Source organism: Oreochromis aureus, linkage group 12, assembly GCF_013358895.1.
Source record: "Oreochromis aureus strain Israel breed Guangdong linkage group 12, ZZ_aureus, whole genome shotgun sequence".
Taxonomy (NCBI): domain Eukaryota; kingdom Metazoa; phylum Chordata; class Actinopteri; order Cichliformes; family Cichlidae; genus Oreochromis; species Oreochromis aureus.
The window spans coordinates 31,294,171-31,314,677 of NC_052953.1; the positions used below are offsets into that span (position 1 = coordinate 31,294,171).

Sequence of the window (20,507 nt, forward strand, 5' to 3'; positions counted from 1 at the left end):
CAGAGGGAGAGGCTTGGATGACGCAAACTTTCAGGCTCCTGTAACCAGAAAGGGAGAGACGTAGCGGGAGGAGAAACTGAGGGAGACAGAATGAGTTGGAGAGAGGGCGAGGGAGAGGCAGACATGCAGGCGACAGAGGAGAGAGGGAACACACCCACTTTTGTAACCTGATCAGGGAGAGCAGCCGGCTGCTAACCTCTAGTTCTAAGGGCCAGAGATTTGTACACACACACATACACACAGACTTGAACCCATTCTATTGCATGTTAAGACGAAAAAAAAAAAAAATCAAGCAGACTGAGAGCGATGCTGTCTTGGAAAAGAAACCACTCCCAGCAGGATGGAAAGGTTTCATCACAGGATGGAGGCGATCACTCAGATCAACTTTGGTTTGAATTGCAGTGACACGTCCTTCCAAATAAACCAAAACAATACCCGAAAGTCACCCTCCATGGCATAATGGGACTCGCTGTAGGGGTCGGGCATTCAGGTTTTTCTTTTAACTCGACAGCCATCAGATTTGGAGAAGACTAGACTGATCATAAGCACTGTTTTGACGGTCTTCTGGCTTTGTCTGGCCTCTGTGTGTACATGTCTGCAGCCACAGGGGCTCCTGCTTAAGGATTCCCATAGTCGTGCATGTGCACACACACAGAATAGGATTAGCCTAGAGAGCTGGCTGCAATCACATGGGCTCTGCCTAACACAGTGACCTGCTTGGCTGCAGATGATCCACCTCTTAAGACAAACAGAAATCAACCTCCTCCTCCTCCTCTCTGACTCAGCGAGTGATCAGCCTGCTTTGCTGCCTCAGAGGGAAAATACAAACAGAATAATGCATGCCTCAGTTTGAATGCATTGGTTCTACATAGATGAATGCATTGGTTTTTGTTTTCGTTTTCTTACCGTATGATCTACCGTGGTTCTTTTATTAGATTTGTTAGTTCACAGTAAATATTGGCAGAAGAGTCAATTGTAACACAAATGATTTCACTGAAAATGCCACCCTGTTGCATCAGTAAAATTTCATAATCAGCCTAAGAATATGAATTCAGTTTGGGGGCATGGATAGGGAGATTACTGCAGTTTCTTTTTGAAGCTTTGGGCTAAATGGTGCATGGAGAGCTGCTGCAGCAGTGAGGAAATTGACATTTGTGTCTGGTAGTCACACAATATTCTGTTTTTCCTTTTTTGCCTGTTTTTTTTTTTTTTTTTTTTTTTCCTCTCTCTTCTCAGCGCTTCTTCTTGTGCTGTGCCTTGATGAATCTCTCCAGGAGAAGGAACCACTCTGCCGCTCAATCATGTGTGTTTTGTGCGCCCCATGTTGCCGTGTTCTTGATGTATTTGTTAGTTTGTGTCTGTGCGAGTGGCACATGCGTCAAAGAGATAAAACTGTGCGCATGGAAGACCGAGAGACGGCGATGGTGCACGATCACTCTGCTCCGCTCGCTACTTTTCTGCCCGCGCATCATTGCCATATTGCCCCGCATGATTGCTAACAGTTATGATTTCCCAAGGAAAGGAGGAGGGAGAGTGTGAGTAAAGGAAGCGGAGGGGGGAGGAAAATCAAAACAAATGGCTAAGCACTAGCATTGACCCCATTTGCAGGGAGATTTGTGTACTTAACTCGCTGATGTTTGCGTCAGGGTGCTCCATTCAAACGGGATCCCAGACCCTATTTCTGTCTCCCCCCTCTCTCACCCTAATAGGGTGCCATTGCCAGGTCATGCAGGGGGAGGTAAATGGGGGAGAAAAGTCAACCAGGGGTCATGGATATATAGATGGCAAACCTCATTGCCTCCCTGAGCACCCGTTAGCAGTATGAGGCTATGGCCATTAGGTGGGATGGGCTTGATGCTGGGCCTTTGTGTGCGTGTGTGTGTATATATATATCTGTGTGGGTATACTTGTGTGTGTCAGTGTGTGATGTTCTTCCAGTTATAATAGGAAAGAGCAATCTTCTTGCCCTGCATTTGCCCTCCACTCAACAGCTGGAGCGGGGTGAACCAGAGTTCTCGATGTCGTCGTGCAGTGTCACGGCGAGGACGTGTGAAAAAAGCAACACAGTCGCAGAGCCGCGTTTTTACACTTGTACCCCTCGTTGCGGTGATTTCCCTCCAAAATGTCCCACCGACCCCCTTTAACAGATTCGGTTGATGTTAGCATCGAGCAAATAAATTGTTTTGCATGGTCCAATATAGTCCTAACGTCAGGCACTGCATATTATTATTAAAGATGCCCTAATATGTCACTATCAGCTGATGTTTCATTGATAACAAATTAGCAAATAAAATGACATTTATGTATCATTGTCACTCATAACATTGGCCCAGAACCTTAAAATTCATAAAACTTGATATGATTAACCTTCACATGCTTCGTTGTGCTGCTTCATGTCTTGCTGTTACAGGAGAGAACTTTTGTGCTTTTTCCCTGGATGCATGGAAGCATTTCCAGAGTTAGCGCTGCGCCACAAAAATGCTGGGAAAATGACTAAGTTGGGTGCAATGAAGTGGTTTCCACCCCCAAACCCCCAGTCTGGTGTTAGCTTGTCTTGAATTTCAGATTTTTGACTGATCCAAAGTTTTTTCAACAAGTGAAATAATTTGCCCCGCTTTCCCTTTGACAAGCACCAATTGTTTCCATTTTGACAGAAGCCCGGCCTCGTCTGACCCGCCATTAGTGTCCAAAGTTTGAAAAAAAGGCTCATTCTGTACAGCTTTAAGCTCACGCTTCGCTGCAACCACAAGCCCAGTTCTTGTTTGACACTTGGCGGTACCCGCCAGCAGAGAGATGGAAAAACTGTTTTTAGCATTCACTTATTTAAAGGGCCACTTTACTCAAAACACAATGGAGGCTCTTGATGGATTGAAAATTAATTGCACGCTATTTTGGTAATGGGATAATATGAGGATTTGCTGCTCTTCTGTTCTATTTACTGCGTTGTGTAAATTTGGTCAAATTAAAGCACCCACCGGAGGATAACTGGTTGGTATTTGACACCATTTTCTACTTATTTGGATCAAACAATTAATTAGTTAATTGGGGGAAAAATGAGCCAGCAGTTAATATTGAATATGATCAGTTACAGCCCTAAAGCATAACACTACACTGTCTTGGTTTGGCAACAGTTCCTAACTAATATGACTGGGGTGGACTTGAACCCGGGACACTGCAGTAAGGACTCTAGCCTTTGGTTCATGGGTCACCTGCTCAAGCAGCTGAGCTATAGTGGTATACAGAGGTAACAAAATGTTGTGTTTTCCTTGGTGGTTTCATGCTATAGCCTTCCCTGAAGCACACTGACTGTACATGCTTGAACTTTTGCACGTTTGAAATAAACGTGCATATGGGGCACAGCTGCATTGATCCGTCCCAAAGACACGTCAGATGATGGCTACCTCTGTCAGTGTGAATTTGAATGATCACTTAGTGTTACTGTGTCATGCAAAGACGTGAGCTTTCCCTCCTCTGCTCTCTGTTTTACCTGTCTGTAGACGCAGAGTGGAGAGACAGGTGGGGAAGATGAGTTTACTCAAACTGACAACTTGTTGTATTACTGTATGTCCTGTAAAAGCTTGGACAGATATTTAAATGTCTGAAAGTCATGCTAAAATATCTGAATCTGGCTGGTCATTATGTTGAAATTTAGTTTTAAATTTTCATGTTTTGATCACCTGCAGTTGGTGTTCATACACCTAAGATGTTTTTAGCTTTGTTCAGTTTTGGCACCAGCCAGGTTTCACTTGCCGTCTTGCAGTGTGACCCTGCGAGCCACATATTAACCGCTACGAACAGATGCAACTGGCCAAGAGTCTATAGAAGCTACATTAGCAGTAGTGGCAGTGCCCAAAGGGGAGCAGTAACCTCGAGCTCACCAGTGAGTGATGTGAATGGCATTTGGCACGGGAACCTTAGCTGTGTGAGGCCTCGCGTACGGCTAACCTCACCATCCCCACAAATGGAGCCAATGTGTTGAGCAGCTGTGGAAGTGACGGCTGGAGCACGGCCAGCCCCGTTTCGTTTGATGCCGTGATTTAGCTCCGTGCACCCTGGCTAACCTCGATGATTTTTTTTCTTTTTCTTTTTTAAATGGAGGGCGATGGCTCGGCTGAAGGGAGGGGGCGCACGGCACATCGCGGGGTCTTCTTACGCAAGCTGTCGCTGGAAAACGCAGCCCGGTTATTTTCACGTCACTACTCGGCCAATGGAGCTACAGGGATTTGAGATTTCAGATGCTTTATTTACTTTTACATGCCAGCTATTGTCATAAGAGCATCCGTGCGTGTAAGCCAACCAACAGCACGTCAAGGTGTGTCTCATGACTACCAGTGTTCAGACCATCTAATGATTCTCAGAGCGAGTGTTTGTGTGTTGTCTGGCTGTGCGGCGTGCCCTGTAACAGTGATCAATGAGTTTGTGTTGTAGGTTGGGGAGGGGGCATAAGGGAAGTGTGGTGGTGGTGTTGGGGGGCCAGCTGAGATCAGGCTCCCATGTTAATGAGATCCTTGACTTGAGACAAGGACAACAGCAACGCTTTTCTCTCTTTCTCTTTTCTCCCATTGCTTTTTATTCCAACACCCCCCCCACCACCACCTCCTTCATTTCTCCTTTCGTCCTTCCTTCCATTGTGCTCCCCTTCCTGTCTCACTCCCCTGTCCTCTGTCTTTGAGAGAGCTGTGCATATGGAGGGGAAACCAGGTCACCACCATTTTTTTTAAAATGTATTTTTTGTTAATAACCTATTATCCCTCTGAACACGGCATTCATGTTAACACACAGGAGCAGAGTTGACTGTTCTGTGGTTAATGGATCCATAAAACATCGGTGGGTGTGTCAGCTGGATCAGACTAGGCTGTCTTCAACTGTTGTACAACTGTTGTTGTAGGTGATTTTTTTTTTTATTAAGGGGAAACCTTTTACTTGTATGACAGGTTTTATGTTTTTTTTTATGTCTTGTAAAAGCAGGTAGCTACTAACAGTTACAGTAAGGTGTGTCTTTTTTTGGCTTCCAAATAATCCTCGGAGCCAAAATGTGTAAACGCCAGCTCAACGTAGATCCGCACAAACACGCACGCCTCAAGTTAAATGTCGGCCATGACACACAAGTCGGTTGGATAGAAGTCTGAGAGGTTTCTGGAATATCGCCGTGGCGCAACTAGCGCTTGAAAAGGAAAGGTTGAAACTGGGAAGACGACTGTTCTTGGGAAGAATTTGAGATTCACACTTCCAATAGGATTGGCTTTTCCTTTTCATTTGTAGTGGCAGTCAGTAACTGAAGCCTCGCTGTAGCGCGCGTCTCTAAACAAGGTGTCTGCGTGAAAGGCAGCACGCCCTCTCCCTCTCTCTCTTTCTCAGCTCTTGTTTACTCAAGCGCTCAGAGGCCGAGTGGGAGAAGTTGACCTCCTCCGGCATGGAAGGGGTTAAAGCGTCAGGAATGATTGAGGTGTTGGTAGCACGCAGGCTGCTCCGAGGACTGCCGCGCATTCTTTCTCTCTCCCTCTCTCATTGCTTTCGTTTTGCTTCCCTCTCCTGCCCTCTGAATTGTTATTTTTGTCCTCGCTGTCTTTTTTTTCTCACTGCGCTCCTCCTCTATTTTTTTTCTCCTTGTTGTTGCTGACTTCCATTTCTTTTTAGTGAAATTGTCGACTTGTTTTGTAGATCATAGTTATTTTCATAATGCTGATGGAGATTGGTGATGACTTGTTTTTCATTGTCACAGTATAAACTAGCGCATGATCACGATTATTTTTACATTTTGCCTGTAAAGTTGTAAAACCTTTTCCCAGATAGAGCCAGCGCATATACGTTTCTCCACAGCTAAGGCTCTGTCCTCCTCCCGTGCTCCCTGCATGTCTCTGCTTATCTGCCTCTTCTTTGCCCGCTCCATTCCTCTCTCCATTTACCTCTCACTTCCCTTAACTTTCTTATTGTATCCCCTTTTCTCTCTCAGTCCCTGCACTGTTTAGGGTGGGGGGTGCTGAAGCAGCCTGAGTCAGAAGGAAATGAACCCAATAAATCAAGCTCTTGTCCTCGTCTCCTCCCTGCCAGAGCAAGCGGCCTACCTAGCTCGGCGCAGCTACGTGCATTTACCCTGCTGTGCTGTAAAAACCTTAACACCAGCTTCACTCACTGCCATGTTGGTGTTTCCTTTGTACTTTTTGTGTCGTTAATAAAGGAGAGCACCTTTATTGTTAGGCTTGTGTTGATTAAAAAGTGTCCTTGGGACAGATGATGTTGAGAGTTTCCAATAAAGATCAAATTTGTCCTGTTTTTCTGTTTCTGTCTTGGTTTGGTTTTAAATCACAAACTAACATAACTGTGCCTTCTGGGAGACATTAAGGCTTTTTTTTTTATCTTCTTTTTGTACCCCTCTGCTTTCTGTTAAGGCGTGCATGTGTCGGTGAAACTGCACAAGCACATGGCAGGTGACAACAAGCATTTATCCATCTAAGTGATCGACAGAGAGCCAGCTCAGGTTGTCACTTTGTGGATTCACAGTATGTTTAGTATGTTAAGAGGCCCCATCTGCTTAAAGATGAGGGTTTCAAAGTCATGATGACAGAGTGCCAGTTTCAGGGTGATCGAGGGCGGCACAGGAAGAAAGATGCACACATCACGTACTCTTGGTTTCCGTAGACAGTGTAAAAGATACCGTGATGAAAGTAGACGTGCTGATCTGACTGAAAGCACATGCCAATAAGCACCCACTGGATAGTTATGCTTTCTGACACTTAAAATGACCTAAAATTTATAAAATGGTCTCAATGTGGTGTTCACTATGACTCAAAATAAGTGACTGAGCCCTCAAACCCAACAGAGAAGTGATTACGCAGATCTTTAAGGGCAGTTTTCCCAGAAACTACTGTTTATCGCCCCCAGTTGCCATTAAATGTGGGTTTAAGACACTTCGGTGTTGGCTTTACTTTGCAGACCAGGAAGTTAAGTCCTTTATTTTATTTTATTTTATTTTATTTTTTTTATAAATACTGTCTCCATGTTAGAAGCAGTTGGTGCTTGCTACTGTTGTGCCTTTTCCTTTTTTTCTTTGCTCCCCTTCCTGAGCAGTGACACCTTTCGTTTGAAGAAGACTTCAGTGAGCAGAGAGCTCCAGTATGAATGCTAATGTGTTTGTGTTGATATCACATTTGCGTACCCGTGACATTAGTCGTTATAATGCATCTGACTGGAGGATGGTGTTTTATATTAGTAACTCATATTTATGGATTTCAAACCAAATATATTAGTAGTATTTTAAATCATCAGTGTGATATCTGATACAAACGATATCTGGTCTGGGTAGCACCAAAGTGTAGTGGGTTACACATTTGCTTAATGTCGAAAAGGTCCCTGGTTTGAGACCAGCAGAGGACACTCTGTCAGGAAGGGCATCTAGGGTAAAAATCTTCCAAATCAAATATGAATATGTGGTGCTGTCTGCTGTTGCGACCCACTGTGAGTAAGGGAACAGCTGAGAGAGGATTGTTCAAGACGGTTTGGTCTTTGAGAGCCCAGAAATCAAAGCATGTGCTCTTGAAAAGTTATCACAGGTCCAAGACTTGGGTCCTATTTTCAGTAGCAGAGAAGCATCTCTGTTGCATTGGATGTTTGGGCTGATATTCAGCGCAGGATTCAGACTAAATGTAAGAGGTCAGGGTGGTTTACAAATGCTCCATATTGTCTCAGCTTGCAGAAGAGTCTTCTTCCTCGGTGACTGCTGGCACGCACTGGTCCAGATGTCATGCAGAATCGTTTTCACCAGTGGGTTTTCCTTTACTCTTCTGCCACAGAGCTGAGAACATGGAAGCAGTCAGGGAACAGATGTCGTTAGGACAGTGTTTCCCATCTCAGCCACAGAGCTCTGTAGCTCCTCCGGAGTGTTCATCACAAGTGTTTTTCTCACAGTCAGTGGCTGTGCCACAGTTGCATCTTTTTTTTCTTCCAATAAACACACTGTAGTTGGGCTTTGATTTTCGTGCTTTGGAGAAGCCTCTAGTTCTCTTCTTGTTTGGTGCGTTTTCAGGCTGTTTTGTGCGTTTATAATGTTTCTTGTCCTAATGAAGTTCTAAACAGACATTGGCTGAACCTCAGAACATGTGGAAGTTATTTTTAACTCAGAATTGCTTGGCACACCTCGACAGCTAGCAATCATGTGGGCTAAGCTGTTCATTATTCAGCATTTTCTTCTTCTTTTTTTTTAAAGCAGGCTTGCATCAAAGTTGATTTTAGCAGGACAACAGGGCACCATGCAAGACTGTAACAATTTTAATGTCATAGCACAAGTTCTCCTGGCATTTATTTGTATCTGTTTGCATACAGTAACATTTATGCAGGCTATAAGTAAGAAAACCAAAGTATAAATTATTATGGCTGCATTTTAACATTAGGCTTAGTCATTCTGTTTGAAGCTGCTTAACAGATAAAAGAAAATTACTGGTGGCGTACGAGTAAACTGTCACTTCCCCTCGGGGCTTCCAGGATCCAGAAACTTTGAAGGAGAGTCACCTCATGTCCTCCCCCCTCCCCCCTCCTGTTGTGCTTGTTTCTGTGAAGTGCACCTGCAGTGCTTAAGGGATGTGATTTTTCAGCTTTATTGGACACACAAGTCTTATTTGATGTCTAACAAAACGTTATCCTGCCTTTTGTTTTCATGGACACAAACCTGGCTTAGGTTTGTGCGTGCGCGCATATGGGATATCGGGCTTGTTTTGTGCCTGAGCACACACCTGCTGCTGCCACGGATTGTGCTTTCAGGGGACCCGCTAAAAGATTCATGCAGTCGCAGAAGTGAATATCTAATGGTATGTTTCAGGGAGAAAAACGTGTCAAAATGGGACACGCTGCAGTGGAACTACGCGCCTGGGCCAGTACGAGCTAAGGAGCCCAGTCCCAGCTTTTGATCAAACAGCAGAGGAGTCAGCAGAGACGGTGACACATGATGGCAGTCTCTAACGTGACACGCCACATAAATTATACAAAGCCGCTAATCATAGTGGCTCTCGTGTTCTTCATCATCTTAAAACTCTTTGTTCAGAAATCCACATGTGCTCCAGCGGTGTTGTTGTAGCGTTCATTCAGTTCACTGTTAGCGTCTTAATACACACAGCAACAGTCATCCGCTGTGGCGGGACACACAAGGCCACTTTGTTTGTTTTCATTTGTACAATGAAGCTGTTAAGTTGACTGACAGTCTCGACTCTTTTTTTTCCCCTTCCCCTTTCTTCTCTCCCGCGTCCCCCCCCCTTCCCTTCTGCTCTGTCCCTCTGCCAGCCGGTGGCGGAGCCCATCCCCATCTGCAGCTTCTGTTTGGGGACCAAGGAGCAGAATCGCGATAAGAAGCCAGAGGAGCTCATCTCCTGCGCCGACTGTGGCAACAGCGGTGAGTGCCGCCTACAAGACTGCGCTATTCAGGTTTTGTAGAGAGAACAGATACAGCACAAGAGGAGCCAATCAGCTGTCTGCAAAAACATCCATATAACTGGTGGCGACACATTAAAGAAGTTATTTTAAAAAAAAAAAAGCATGCATTCAGACTCATAGACTGGGGCTTTAAAATATGATGGAATCTTAGCAAGATGTAAACTTCACAGTGTGTGCGTGCACACACACATGCACACACGCGCAGCTGTCTCTGGTGCTTCATCTTTTATGTTGCTACTTAATTGATACTTCAACTGCATTTATGTACAAACGCAGCTGCTGTCAGACATTAAAAGGCAGCTTACACTTCACTGCTTTCACCCTTTGATGGCAGTTCAATAAGTCCATAATAATCATAATGATTTTGGTCAGCATAGTAATCTTGATCATTTAACACTGTTATTCATTAAGTCGACAGATATCGTACAGTTTGCACTTAAACACACATCTTCTTTTCAAATAAGGGATTTCCTTGAACATTAATTCAAATGGAAAAAAACAGATTATCACACAAGGTGGCAAACAGGCTTGTGATAAATGGCCCCAGATTAGCAGGTGTTGACCATCTTGCAGTGGCAGGACCCTGCACACTTCAGCTGACTCCCACATCCAACAAACACACCCTTGATAGACTCTAAGCAGTGTGGAGACAGAGGCCCTCTTTTGATTATCTTGGCTGATATGAACTAAACTAGGAAAGAGTTGGAGCTGTTGGGGACAAAAACACACCTACGAGTACACATTGGTATTAACAAAAGGCCTGCGGGTGATTTATTTATAGTGAAAATTAATGCAAAAGTTAGTTTTGTATTCAGATTATTTTGTTTTCACAGTTGTTCGGAGCCAATTCCATAACTGAAATTGATACTTAATTAACCGCCCAGACCTCCAGTTGATTCGGTCTAAGTGGCTACGCTTTAACTGAGCGGGCGGGTGTCGTTCTTAAACTGAACTCAGTTGATATTCCTGGTTCTGTTTTTTGCTTTATTGGCATACAAGTTGTAGTACTCCTGCTAAGGCCCGACATCTCTTATCGGAAGCAGACGAGCGTGTTCCTCTTCTTCCCTCAGAGGGGTTTCGTCCCAGACAAGGCCGTCTTGTTTACCGCTCTTCAAACATAGCAAAAGCACGGCTCTGACAGATTGTCATTTATGTTTTAACACAGTCTTTGCAGCCAGGTTTGATTCAGTGAGGGCTTCCAGTTCCAAAAGGACTTTTTTTTTTTTCCCTTCAATGATGCAAGTGGGTCATGACTGTCAGTCAGCAGGAAACATAAAAAAAAGAGAGTGTGAGTGTGAGAGAAAAGTGTGTGTGATGTTGACGTGCTTGTTTGTGTATGTGTGTCTGTCTACCTGCAGGCCACCCGTCCTGTCTCAAATTCTCCCCGGAGCTCACAGCGCGAGTCAAGGCTCTGTGGTGGCAGTGCATCGAATGCAAGACTTGCAGCAGCTGTCAGGATCAAGGAAAGAATGCGGTGAGTGGATGAAGGAATATGGCGTCCTGGCAGCCTGACAGTCGCTGTGAACGCTCGATCCTCAGCTTAAGTGCCAGATAGAGACGCTGATAGACATCAGCGTCTCTATCCAGGGATTGATCCTGGGAATGAGCTATTTTAGTCAGCATCGGCATGATTTCACTCTTTTCTCTTACTTGTCAGGCGAGGTATGATTGTTATTCAAATGTTTGTGGAAAGGTTAAGAGGAAAATTCACAACATGCTGCCAGTTGCACAATGATGAAACAGGCTATGAGGACGGAGGGAAGGCAAAGTATGCAAAACTCTCATCAAAATATGGAATTAAAATGAGCTCAGCAGCTTTGATCAGCGGTGTCACCTGTATTTACTTAGTGGATTATATGTTGTTCTACTGCTCGTGTGTTTATACCCACCTGAAGATGATTGTCATTATTTTGTGTCTCTCTGCAGGACAACATGTTGTTCTGCGACTCTTGTGACCGGGGCTTCCACATGGAGTGCTGTGATCCTCCTCTCACGCGGATGCCAAAAGGTAATTAAACAAGACTCGTAACCCGTCTCCATTATCTGCTCCGAGTCCAACTCGTACCTGTTATTCCTGCGATCGACCACACAGCACTCCTACATTGCTCTTCTGCATCGCCGTTATGATGGCAGTTAATGATTAAACCATCTCCTGAGCTGATGGCTCTCACTCTAATGCATCACTGTTAAGCACTAATGCATTACAAGCTTCCCAGAGCCTCTTTGTATGTGCACTGAAGCCTGTCCTGTCTGAGTGCGTGAACACTTCCATTTTTCCTCTTCGTCTCCCAGGCATGTGGATTTGTCAAATCTGCCAACCAAGGAAAAAGGGAAAGAAGCTTTTACATGAAAAGGCTGCGCAAATCAAACGGCGCTACAACGCACCGCTGGGACGGCCCAAGAACAGGTACACAAACGCCTTCAACTAATTCTGTCTGAGGCGATGTCGCTGTGATGGAGAGCACCTGTGTCTGCTTCATCACAGACCCAAGGTGTTTTAGAGTATGGAGGACTTAGAAGCCACTTAGTAATCAGATGTTTTCTAAAGGGCTTATAATGGTGTCTGTCATAATTAACGTAAAAAAAACCATGTATAGACTGTGATCAAATAATCCAATAAATGGTTAAATTAACGGTGAAGTTTACAGAAGTAGTGAAACCTACTAGTGCTTTATTTTATTTAAAATGAAATAAAATGCATTTAATAGGATTAATAGTGATTAAATAGTGCCAATCATGACACTTTATTATTATCATTATTTTCTTATGTTTAATATTGGCTGTTTTGGTTCTTCATACTAACGAATGCTATGCAGAAATTTGAGACACTAACAGTATTGAGATCTTACCCTTAAAGAGTAATGCCAAAGGTTATTTTTAGTGCCGAGTATTTTTTTTTGTCTATAAAATGAATGCAGTAAGGTGGTTCCAAGTATGTTGGAGATCATGCACACAGTGATTGGTGTGTAGCACACTGTGGCAGACACAGATAAATGCATGTTTAGGTGGTTTTTGCACTGCAGAGTGAATACAGTGTGTGACCGATTGTGACTTTGACCCTAACACTTTTGTCTTCTGCAGGCCGGGGCGGCCCTTTAAGAAGCTGGGAGGGCGCGGTCGGCGGAAGCGCTCGGCCTCAGCAAACTCTTCCTCCAGCTCCTCCTGCGAAGGTTACCCCGGAGACGATAGGCTGCTTTTTTCCATGCGGGAGGACGGCGACCTGTCACACAGCAGCCTGCGCTTCAACAACAAGACCAAGGGCCTCATCGATGCCCTCACAAAGTTCTTCACGCCATCTCCCGAAGGCCGCAAGGCGCGGCAGGAAGTGGTGGACTACTCACAGCAGTGCCGCATCCGAAAGAAAGCCAGTCGCAAAGGCGAAGGAGACGACAGAGGTGGGAAAGATCAGCTTGTTTTTTCGTTTTTGTTTCTTGCTCATACCATCAGACAGTTTCGATTCACATTTGCCATGAAAACATAAAACTTTGAGATAAAGTGGCGTACATAAAGACATGTTAATGATCTGTTATGTTTAATGAGAGAGCAACAGCACAGAAATGAAACACAAATGGTAAAAAAAAAGTTAATATCTGAATCAAATACATAAATTGACCTTTAAAAAAAAACATGCTCTATTTTCATGAGTCCTTTGCAGGTGCTTTGCTTACAGACTCTGTAGGTATCAGCTGTTACTGTGAAGCATTCACATTGCTTTTGTGTTCTTTGTCCCTCTTTTATAGATGATTCAGCCGTGATGTTACTTATTTTGAAATTGTAGGTCAAGGCTAAAAATCGTGTGGAATTGCTTTCTTTTTTTTCCTCAGCCAGAGAAAATGATTGCTTATGCATTTAAAGAAATTGCTTTTGTAATTTGAAGTGCCCGCCTGCAGTTCTGTTTCCATTGAAATCTCTTAGAGTAAAAACACAGAGTTATAAGTAATGAATAAATGTGACAGAGCAGCAGCGCTTCCTTCAGGTTTCTGCAGCACCCATGTGTGTTTTAGAAAGAATGAAGAACACCCTCATCATCCATTATCACAAGTCTCTTCCACCCTTGCCTGTGTTGCTAATGTGCGTTTACTGCCTGCAGCTAGCAAAAAAAATAAAAGACTGTCTTAGCTATCAGCTAACTTAATAAATATGTGGAACGTAACCTGGCAGCTTTAATTTAGCTGATAATATTTCATGTCACGGGGTTTAGTGTGACTAGCGTGCTGTTTTTGTGGAAAACTGCAAACTTGTTGAACAGCTGGTGTGATACAGACACAAAGTTTTTGATTGCTCTTAATTAAGGTCAGGAGTGAGATTGTTGTCAAGTGTAGGAAAACAGTGTCTTTCGCTTTAACCAGGCTTTGCTGTGTACGCTGCGTGTGTCACGCTGAGATTACAGACCGCAGCTCAAGCACAAATGACGCCAAACCGCGGCAAAGAGCGCACAGCGGTTTTGTTCCCGTTCATTCGATCGATGTATTGTGGAAAAAAATGCCTTAAGAACAGATCATATGCCAAATTGGACGTACAATTTGCGCTTCGCTGCATCATTAAATCAGAAACGGTGCAGCCTGTACGTTCATTCTCCACACAAGCTGAGGGAGGCTGATTTGTTGTGAAGTAATTAGAGCAGCGATCACTGGGCGCAGCGTGCGTGTCGGAGATGTGACTTATTTTGGAGACGGAGGAAAGCGTGGCCGGATGAAGAATGGCGGCGACGGGAGCAACATCCTAAAAGATGTCTCAGAGAGGTGGAGATAAGAACGCCCACTTCCTGTCAGAACTTTCAGAATAAAATGGGACTGATTACGGATGAAGAGATTCGTGAGTTGTGGCTTCAGCCTTGAGTTGAAGTAACAGGCTTTGTATCCACGCCAACATACGCACAACTAATCATGTGATTCACATGAATTCAGCTACTTCTCTTGGGGGAATTTTGATTGCATTTAGGGATGCTTCTCACCTAAATGTTACTCTTTCTAGCATCCTGTGATATCAGGCTTTAATATAAGAAAGTGACCTGTTGTAAGAGCCTCACAGCTGTTTGTTGTGAAGCGCCCTGAAAGTCAGCAGACATCTTGGGATTTGAAATAACTTCTGATTGTGTTTCAATCCCCAGACAATCAGGAAGGCAGTGACTGGCGTGACGAAGATGACAAACTGCCCGGCCACGAGAACCTGACGGAAAAAGACATTGAGCTGTTCAGACACATCCAGGAGCTGGCCCTACAGGTACGCGTGATTATTACGAGACAACAGTGGGGAAGGGAGACGCTGAACACTGGCCAAATTAGACAATGAGATTGCATCAGCATGGGAATCTGAGAGCTGTGAGTCTGGGACTGAGGCTGCCAGACTGGAGGGTATACACGTAAATCTCAATCGTGGTGAGAATGTGGTCAGAAAGAGCCGAGTCAACAGCTGGCTGGTTGTAAGAGATGAAGCTGCTGGCTCACAGAGGGCTGCAGGCTCTGTGTGTGTGTGTGTGTGTGTGTGTGTGTGTGTGTGTGTGTGTGTGTGCGCGTGTGTGTGTCTCAAAGAAGTGCAGGAAAGAAATTAGGAACAGCTGCCAGATTCAATATGGATATTAAAATGATCCATTATCATAGATGCAGCACACACAGGCCGTGACCTCCAGATGCAAATGAAATGGACTGAATTTAGGACAGCAGCTTTACGACAAGCTGATTAGTCTTTACTGTTGTTGTTGGACATTTGCTTGAATTTCACATTCTGCTTGTGATTGATGCCAAACTGTGCTCCATAAACAGAAGGGCAAGCCCGGCTATAGTAAAACTACCCATGAATGTTTAAGACTGGGTCTCGATAAAGCACGTAAAACGAGTCATGTGTTTGATGGTGCGATGACTGAGCGGGGCATCGTTAATGACAGTGTTCTGATCGGTTAGTCATAGAGGAAGTGTAAATTAGCCACATTAATGGCTTGTTTTAAGGGAATAGTGCAGCAGTAAACTGACCAGAGAGTGGGTGTGGGGTTAGCAACATGGGAGTCGTATTAAAACGCTGTTGTAGATGTGGAATAGCCACAGTGGTGTGTAAGTGTGTGAGTTAATGAGCAGCACTGTTCCAGGCTGGGTGACGGTGAATATCATGTACGGTGAGTACATGAAGTAAATGGCTGGGAAGGGCAAACCAGGAACATCCACTTAAGAGTAATGTAAACTTGAGAGTTCAGAGTAATAAACCTGGTGCCCTCTCCTGCTGTAATACCTGTAACAGTCTGAGATACTCTGCTGATGATTCCTGGTGTCTCTGCTTGGCTCATGGCCTGCTAATCCCCCACCAGTTGTAAACCTGTAGCTAACCATAAACATCTCTGCCTTTTCCCTTCCCCCAACAGAAAGTCGGCGTGACGGGTCCGCCAGACCCTCAAATGCGCTGCCCGTCAGTCATTGAATTTGGCAAATATGAAATCCAGACGTGGTATTCGTCTCCATACCCGCAGGAGTACAGCAGGTAAGCTAACACACCATAATGTAACGCAACAGCATGAGATACTTAGCTCACAATCCTGCTCGTAGGTGTAGAAATTACCACCCGAATATTGGAGCTCGTCATAAGCCATTTACACTGCCACCCTCTGTGACAGGGATCCGTAGTCAGACGTGTTTTTAAATGTGTATTTCTGCAGTTTGTTGCTGTTCGGTAAAATTCATCCCACTGTGTACGTTTCTGTCTCAACAATTTAAAATACCTGATGGATGCAAACTGGAAAAGTGCACACAGAAAAAAGGCGTGAGAGCAAAAATATCAGTGTTTATTCTAAAAAAATAATCAGAAGTTCTTAAAGCCTTCACATTTAATTGTTCAGCAAATGTCATTTGGAGGAAAAACGAGCCCAGTTTGACATTTGCCTTTGTTACATCACCAGTTCAAAAATAGCCGATTGTTATAAAAGACCAAAAAATATTCCAGCTTAAGAAGGAAAATGTTGGGATTTGTTTGTTTGTGTAGCAGACCCATTAAAACCATTCCTTTTGTCTTTGCGCTCCCATTTCCAGACTACCTAAGCTCTACCTGTGTGAGTTCTGCCTGCGCTACATGAAAAGTCGCAGCATCCTCTACCAGCACATGAAGAAGTGCAACTGGTTCCACCCTCCTGCCAATGAGATCTACAGGAAGGACGACATCTCTGTATTCGAGGTGAGGAAGTCGCAGATGTGGCTTTGTTGTTTTGTTTTGTCTTTAAATTTTGTTGTTGTTTTTTTAAAACTGGAGAGAACTCGCTGGGAATAAAGTCTTTCAAAAACCACTAAAGAACTTCTAAAAACACCAGCAACTTCCAGATGGCACAATAAAAAAGCAAAAATCACACTGAAAGTATTTTCTGCATGCAGGCGCTTAAGAATTATTTTAATTCACGCTGTGCTTCTTACAGCAGGATCCTCTCTAAGATGTCTTTGAAACACACTAAAGCAGGCACAGTTAACAGACCCGCAAATGCATTCATGTATCCAGTGAAACAGTACAGTAGCCATTATTGTGATATTGTAAAAAGGCTGGTACGTAATACGCAGTATGTCGTATAGCTTCGTCTTATATTTTACAGCCTCAGCCAACTGAGGACAGTGGGGGAAACTAAGACCACAGTTCAGTACAATTCCTTTTTTCTTTTTGGTCCTTTTCTACTTAGGTTAAGCAGATGTAGTGATGGTGTCACCTGAAAATAGTTTTGGCTGCTTCCTCGCCACAAGCGGTCACCACAGCGGGCAGCTCAACAAGTTTAACCTGGCAGTTTCTACACTGGATGTACTTCCCGAGCAGCCCCAAAGGGGATTTGTGTTTCCGTCTGGAATTGAACCGAGTGACTGTGTTAACCATTACACCATTTGAGGCACATTCATCAAATAATGCTGCACTGTGATGCTATAGTTAGGTTTAGTTGTGTATAATGAGAGTACTGTGAGTTACTCCCAAGCCTGTTGTGCAGAATTGAATACATAATCGTTAGGTCAAATGATGGTTGAATCCAGAAACTCTGAGTTATGAATAGGTGTAGTTACAAATCAGGATCTGGAGAAGCTCATTTGAGTGTTTTTCTGCTCTTTTCGGTTTATCTCAGACATCAGGGAGGTGATGGATTGAATACAAGACTGGCTGGGTGTCAGTGATCTTTGATAAATTTGATAAAAGTGCAGAAGGTGTAACAGCTAAGTAACGGTGGCCAGTGCTGTAACAAAGAAAGACGACTTCTGTTCATTTTCTGTCACCGATGACGGAAAATCTGACGTCATTTTGACAGTTTGGGAAATGAGAGCGATTTACTGCAACATAAATAGTTGCTCTAAAGGGCTTTCGCTTTCTACACATGACATAAAGCATTACGCTGGCGAATCCTCCCTCGAGGTATTGGATCGTGTCTGTGTGACCGCACTCCAAGACCTCGTGACCTTACAGAGGAATGCAGCTGCTCCCTGCTGTAGAAGTGCATTCCAGGATCAGAAGGTCTCATGTTCAGGCTGGCCTCGCTGATCTGACTTCCCTGAGAGAAGTGAGAAGTGATTCCCTAACTGAAAATAAATAAATAAAGGTACTTTTGGTTGCTCCCTTCATCACCACAGCGGATGGATCCACATCCTTGATTCGGCACAGTCTTTATGCTCGGTGCCCTTCCTGATGCAACCCTCGCTTAGGACCAGCACTTAGGCCGGGTTTGTGTATACTCCCGGTTTGCGTATAGTTTCTTACATGTAAGGTGAATTTGTTAAGTGTTAGTACTGGAAATTCCACTTTGCTGTCTGGTTGCTGATTAAATTCAGTCGGACGTCGTTGCAAAATAAAATAACGATCACTTGCAGTGATCTCCTAACGGTGGTTTGAGTTTGAGTTTAGTTTATATTTACCTGTTTGGCTGCATTGTTTTAGTGTCTTGGCTGTCCCAGCAGAAGAAAATCAAATGAAGTCATCTGCTTAGTGTGGTTTTAACTTGATAATCATCTTGCCTGTTCATGCACTCATAAAATAAATAAACACTTTGCTTTGTGTATTGGGCTTTAAACATTGCCTGCTTTTACATGTATCTCATTGTAAATTAAAAAAGAAAATTAAAAAGGCAATTAATGATGGCTTACTTGCCACTAGATGAACTTTTATCTAGTCTTCTTGCCGCCTCAGACCTGCACACAGTTGCTCAGTACAAACCCACAAATCCTTTCAAATGTTTCCCACGCTGCCTGTCCAATTTTACCCTTTATTGGAGAAAGTTTCAGCATAATCGCAGAGTTTAGCATAGCACAATGCTTTCCCACCAACTATATAAATATATCTTAGTCAAAAACCCTTAAAGTGATTGTGACATCCTCACCCGCCTTAGTGGAATATCCTGTTCTTTGTATCAAAGTTATAATGAGACGAATTTGCAGTTAAGCACAGCGGCCACTGAATTGAGTGGATTGTTGTCTGCAGGACACGGCCGTCGAAGCTTCTGTTTTCCTCCGCTCTGCAGTCCTTTCCTCTCTCCGCGGAGAGCATAGATAACTGGCCGTCTGCCAACCTGAGCCTCCCTCCGTCTCTTTACCACTCATCGTTTCTCTCCTCCAGCCTCTGTGTATTTCGGAGTCTACAGGGACACAGGGGAGATCATAGCCTAACACTAACTTCTAATCCATTCACCTTCACTCTGCTCCACAGCTCCCTAACAGCAGCCTGGAGATTTAACTCAGCACTTTAGTGTTTCAGGGATGAGAAAGTAGCTATTTAGGAAGTCCTGTGCTTTGCACTGATTTGTGTTTTCTTACCAACATCTTTCAACAGGTTGATGGGAATGTTAGCACAATCTACTGTCAGAACCTGTGTCTGCTCGCTAAACTGTTCCTGGATCACAAGACCCTCTACTACGATGTGGAGCCCTTCCTTTTCTACGTCCTCACCCAGAACGACAGTAAAGGCTGCCACCTAGTTGGCTACTTCTCCAAGGTAGTATGGCTTTCAGTTCATCTTCCCCCGCTCAACTTCTCTGCAAAGATCTGTTCGGTCTGGATTTTGTGTTTTCTTGACTCTCCCACTATTTTTAAAACAAAATACAGCTCTGTTGTCAGATTACATAAACACTTGCTCAAAAATATATATATTTATTCGGATTAAATGAAGCTGAAATAACTTCCTAAAACATACAAATGCTCATGTGGTGTCCCAGATAAATAGTGGCTGCTGTGAGCACCATTGTCCCTCTGTGGAGTTTGCCTCTGCAGGTGCTCCCATTAACATGCCACCTCACTGCCAAAGCACAGCAGTTAGGGAGCAGACACAGCACCATTAACACCCAGCTCACACCCACACAGACCTGCTTTATAACGTGGTTCCATTATTGTTTTTCTTTTTTTCCTCTAATGGTTAAATGTGTCTGTCTTTCTTCTCTTCAGGAGAAGCACTGTCAACAGAAATACAACGTATCATGCATCATGATTCTTCCACAGTACCAGCGCAAGGGCTATGGACGTTTTCTCATCGACTTCAGTAAGGGCTGCTTATTTTCTAAAAAGAAATAGAATGATCAAAGTGTGGAGTTTGAAATGAGAATATTGGGCTCTCTTTAACTGAACACTGATGGTTCCTCTTTTCATAGACATAATGACTAAATTCAAACATTTGGCTCATGATGCCCTTGTCTCCGGTTCCTCCTTCCCTGCAGGCTACTTGCTGTCAAAGCGAGAGGGACAGCCAGGATCTCCGGAGAAGCCTCTGTCGGACTTAGGTCGGCTGTCTTACATGGCCTACTGGCGTAGCGTGGTGCTGGAGTGTCTCCATGAGCTCCGCGACCGGCAGATCACCATACGACAGCTCAGCAAACTGACGGGGATCTGCCCCCAGGACATCACCACCACCCTGCATAGCCTCAACATGCTGGAGCAGCGGGGAGACCGGTCAGAAATATACTCCATATTTTTTTATATGGCCCAAATATAAACAAAGTTGTTCTGCTTGTGCTGCTATTGCCTAATTTTTTAAAATTGAAATGCTGATTTTGCTGGTTTTCAGTCTAAGCAGCCAAAACGTTTCACTAAGGTGACCCAGTGTAATTTGAGAAAGACCAAGGGAAAATATGCAGTAAATGCGGTTACGGTAGACTCAGATTT

At 44.0% G+C, this 20,507-nt stretch overlaps 1 protein-coding gene across 2 annotated transcripts in view; it reads left to right on the plus strand.

Annotated features, from left to right (window-relative positions):
- Positions 1–20,507, plus strand: part of kat6a (K(lysine) acetyltransferase 6A) — a 34,365-nt gene that overhangs the window by 4,281 nt on the left and 9,577 nt on the right. For both annotated transcript variants that reach the window (XM_031746201.2, XM_031746210.2), the window contains exons 3-13: positions 9,271–9,379; positions 10,779–10,894; positions 11,347–11,428; positions 11,713–11,827; positions 12,502–12,815; positions 14,531–14,643; positions 15,773–15,888; positions 16,434–16,575; positions 19,186–19,347; positions 19,794–19,887; positions 20,063–20,294. In XM_031746201.2, coding sequence (XP_031602061.2) covers positions 9,271–9,379; positions 10,779–10,894; positions 11,347–11,428; positions 11,713–11,827; positions 12,502–12,815; positions 14,531–14,643; positions 15,773–15,888; positions 16,434–16,575; positions 19,186–19,347; positions 19,794–19,887; positions 20,063–20,294 — 1,595 coding nt within the window. The remainder of the gene's footprint in view (positions 1–9,270; positions 9,380–10,778; positions 10,895–11,346; positions 11,429–11,712; positions 11,828–12,501; positions 12,816–14,530; positions 14,644–15,772; positions 15,889–16,433; positions 16,576–19,185; positions 19,348–19,793; positions 19,888–20,062; positions 20,295–20,507) is intronic.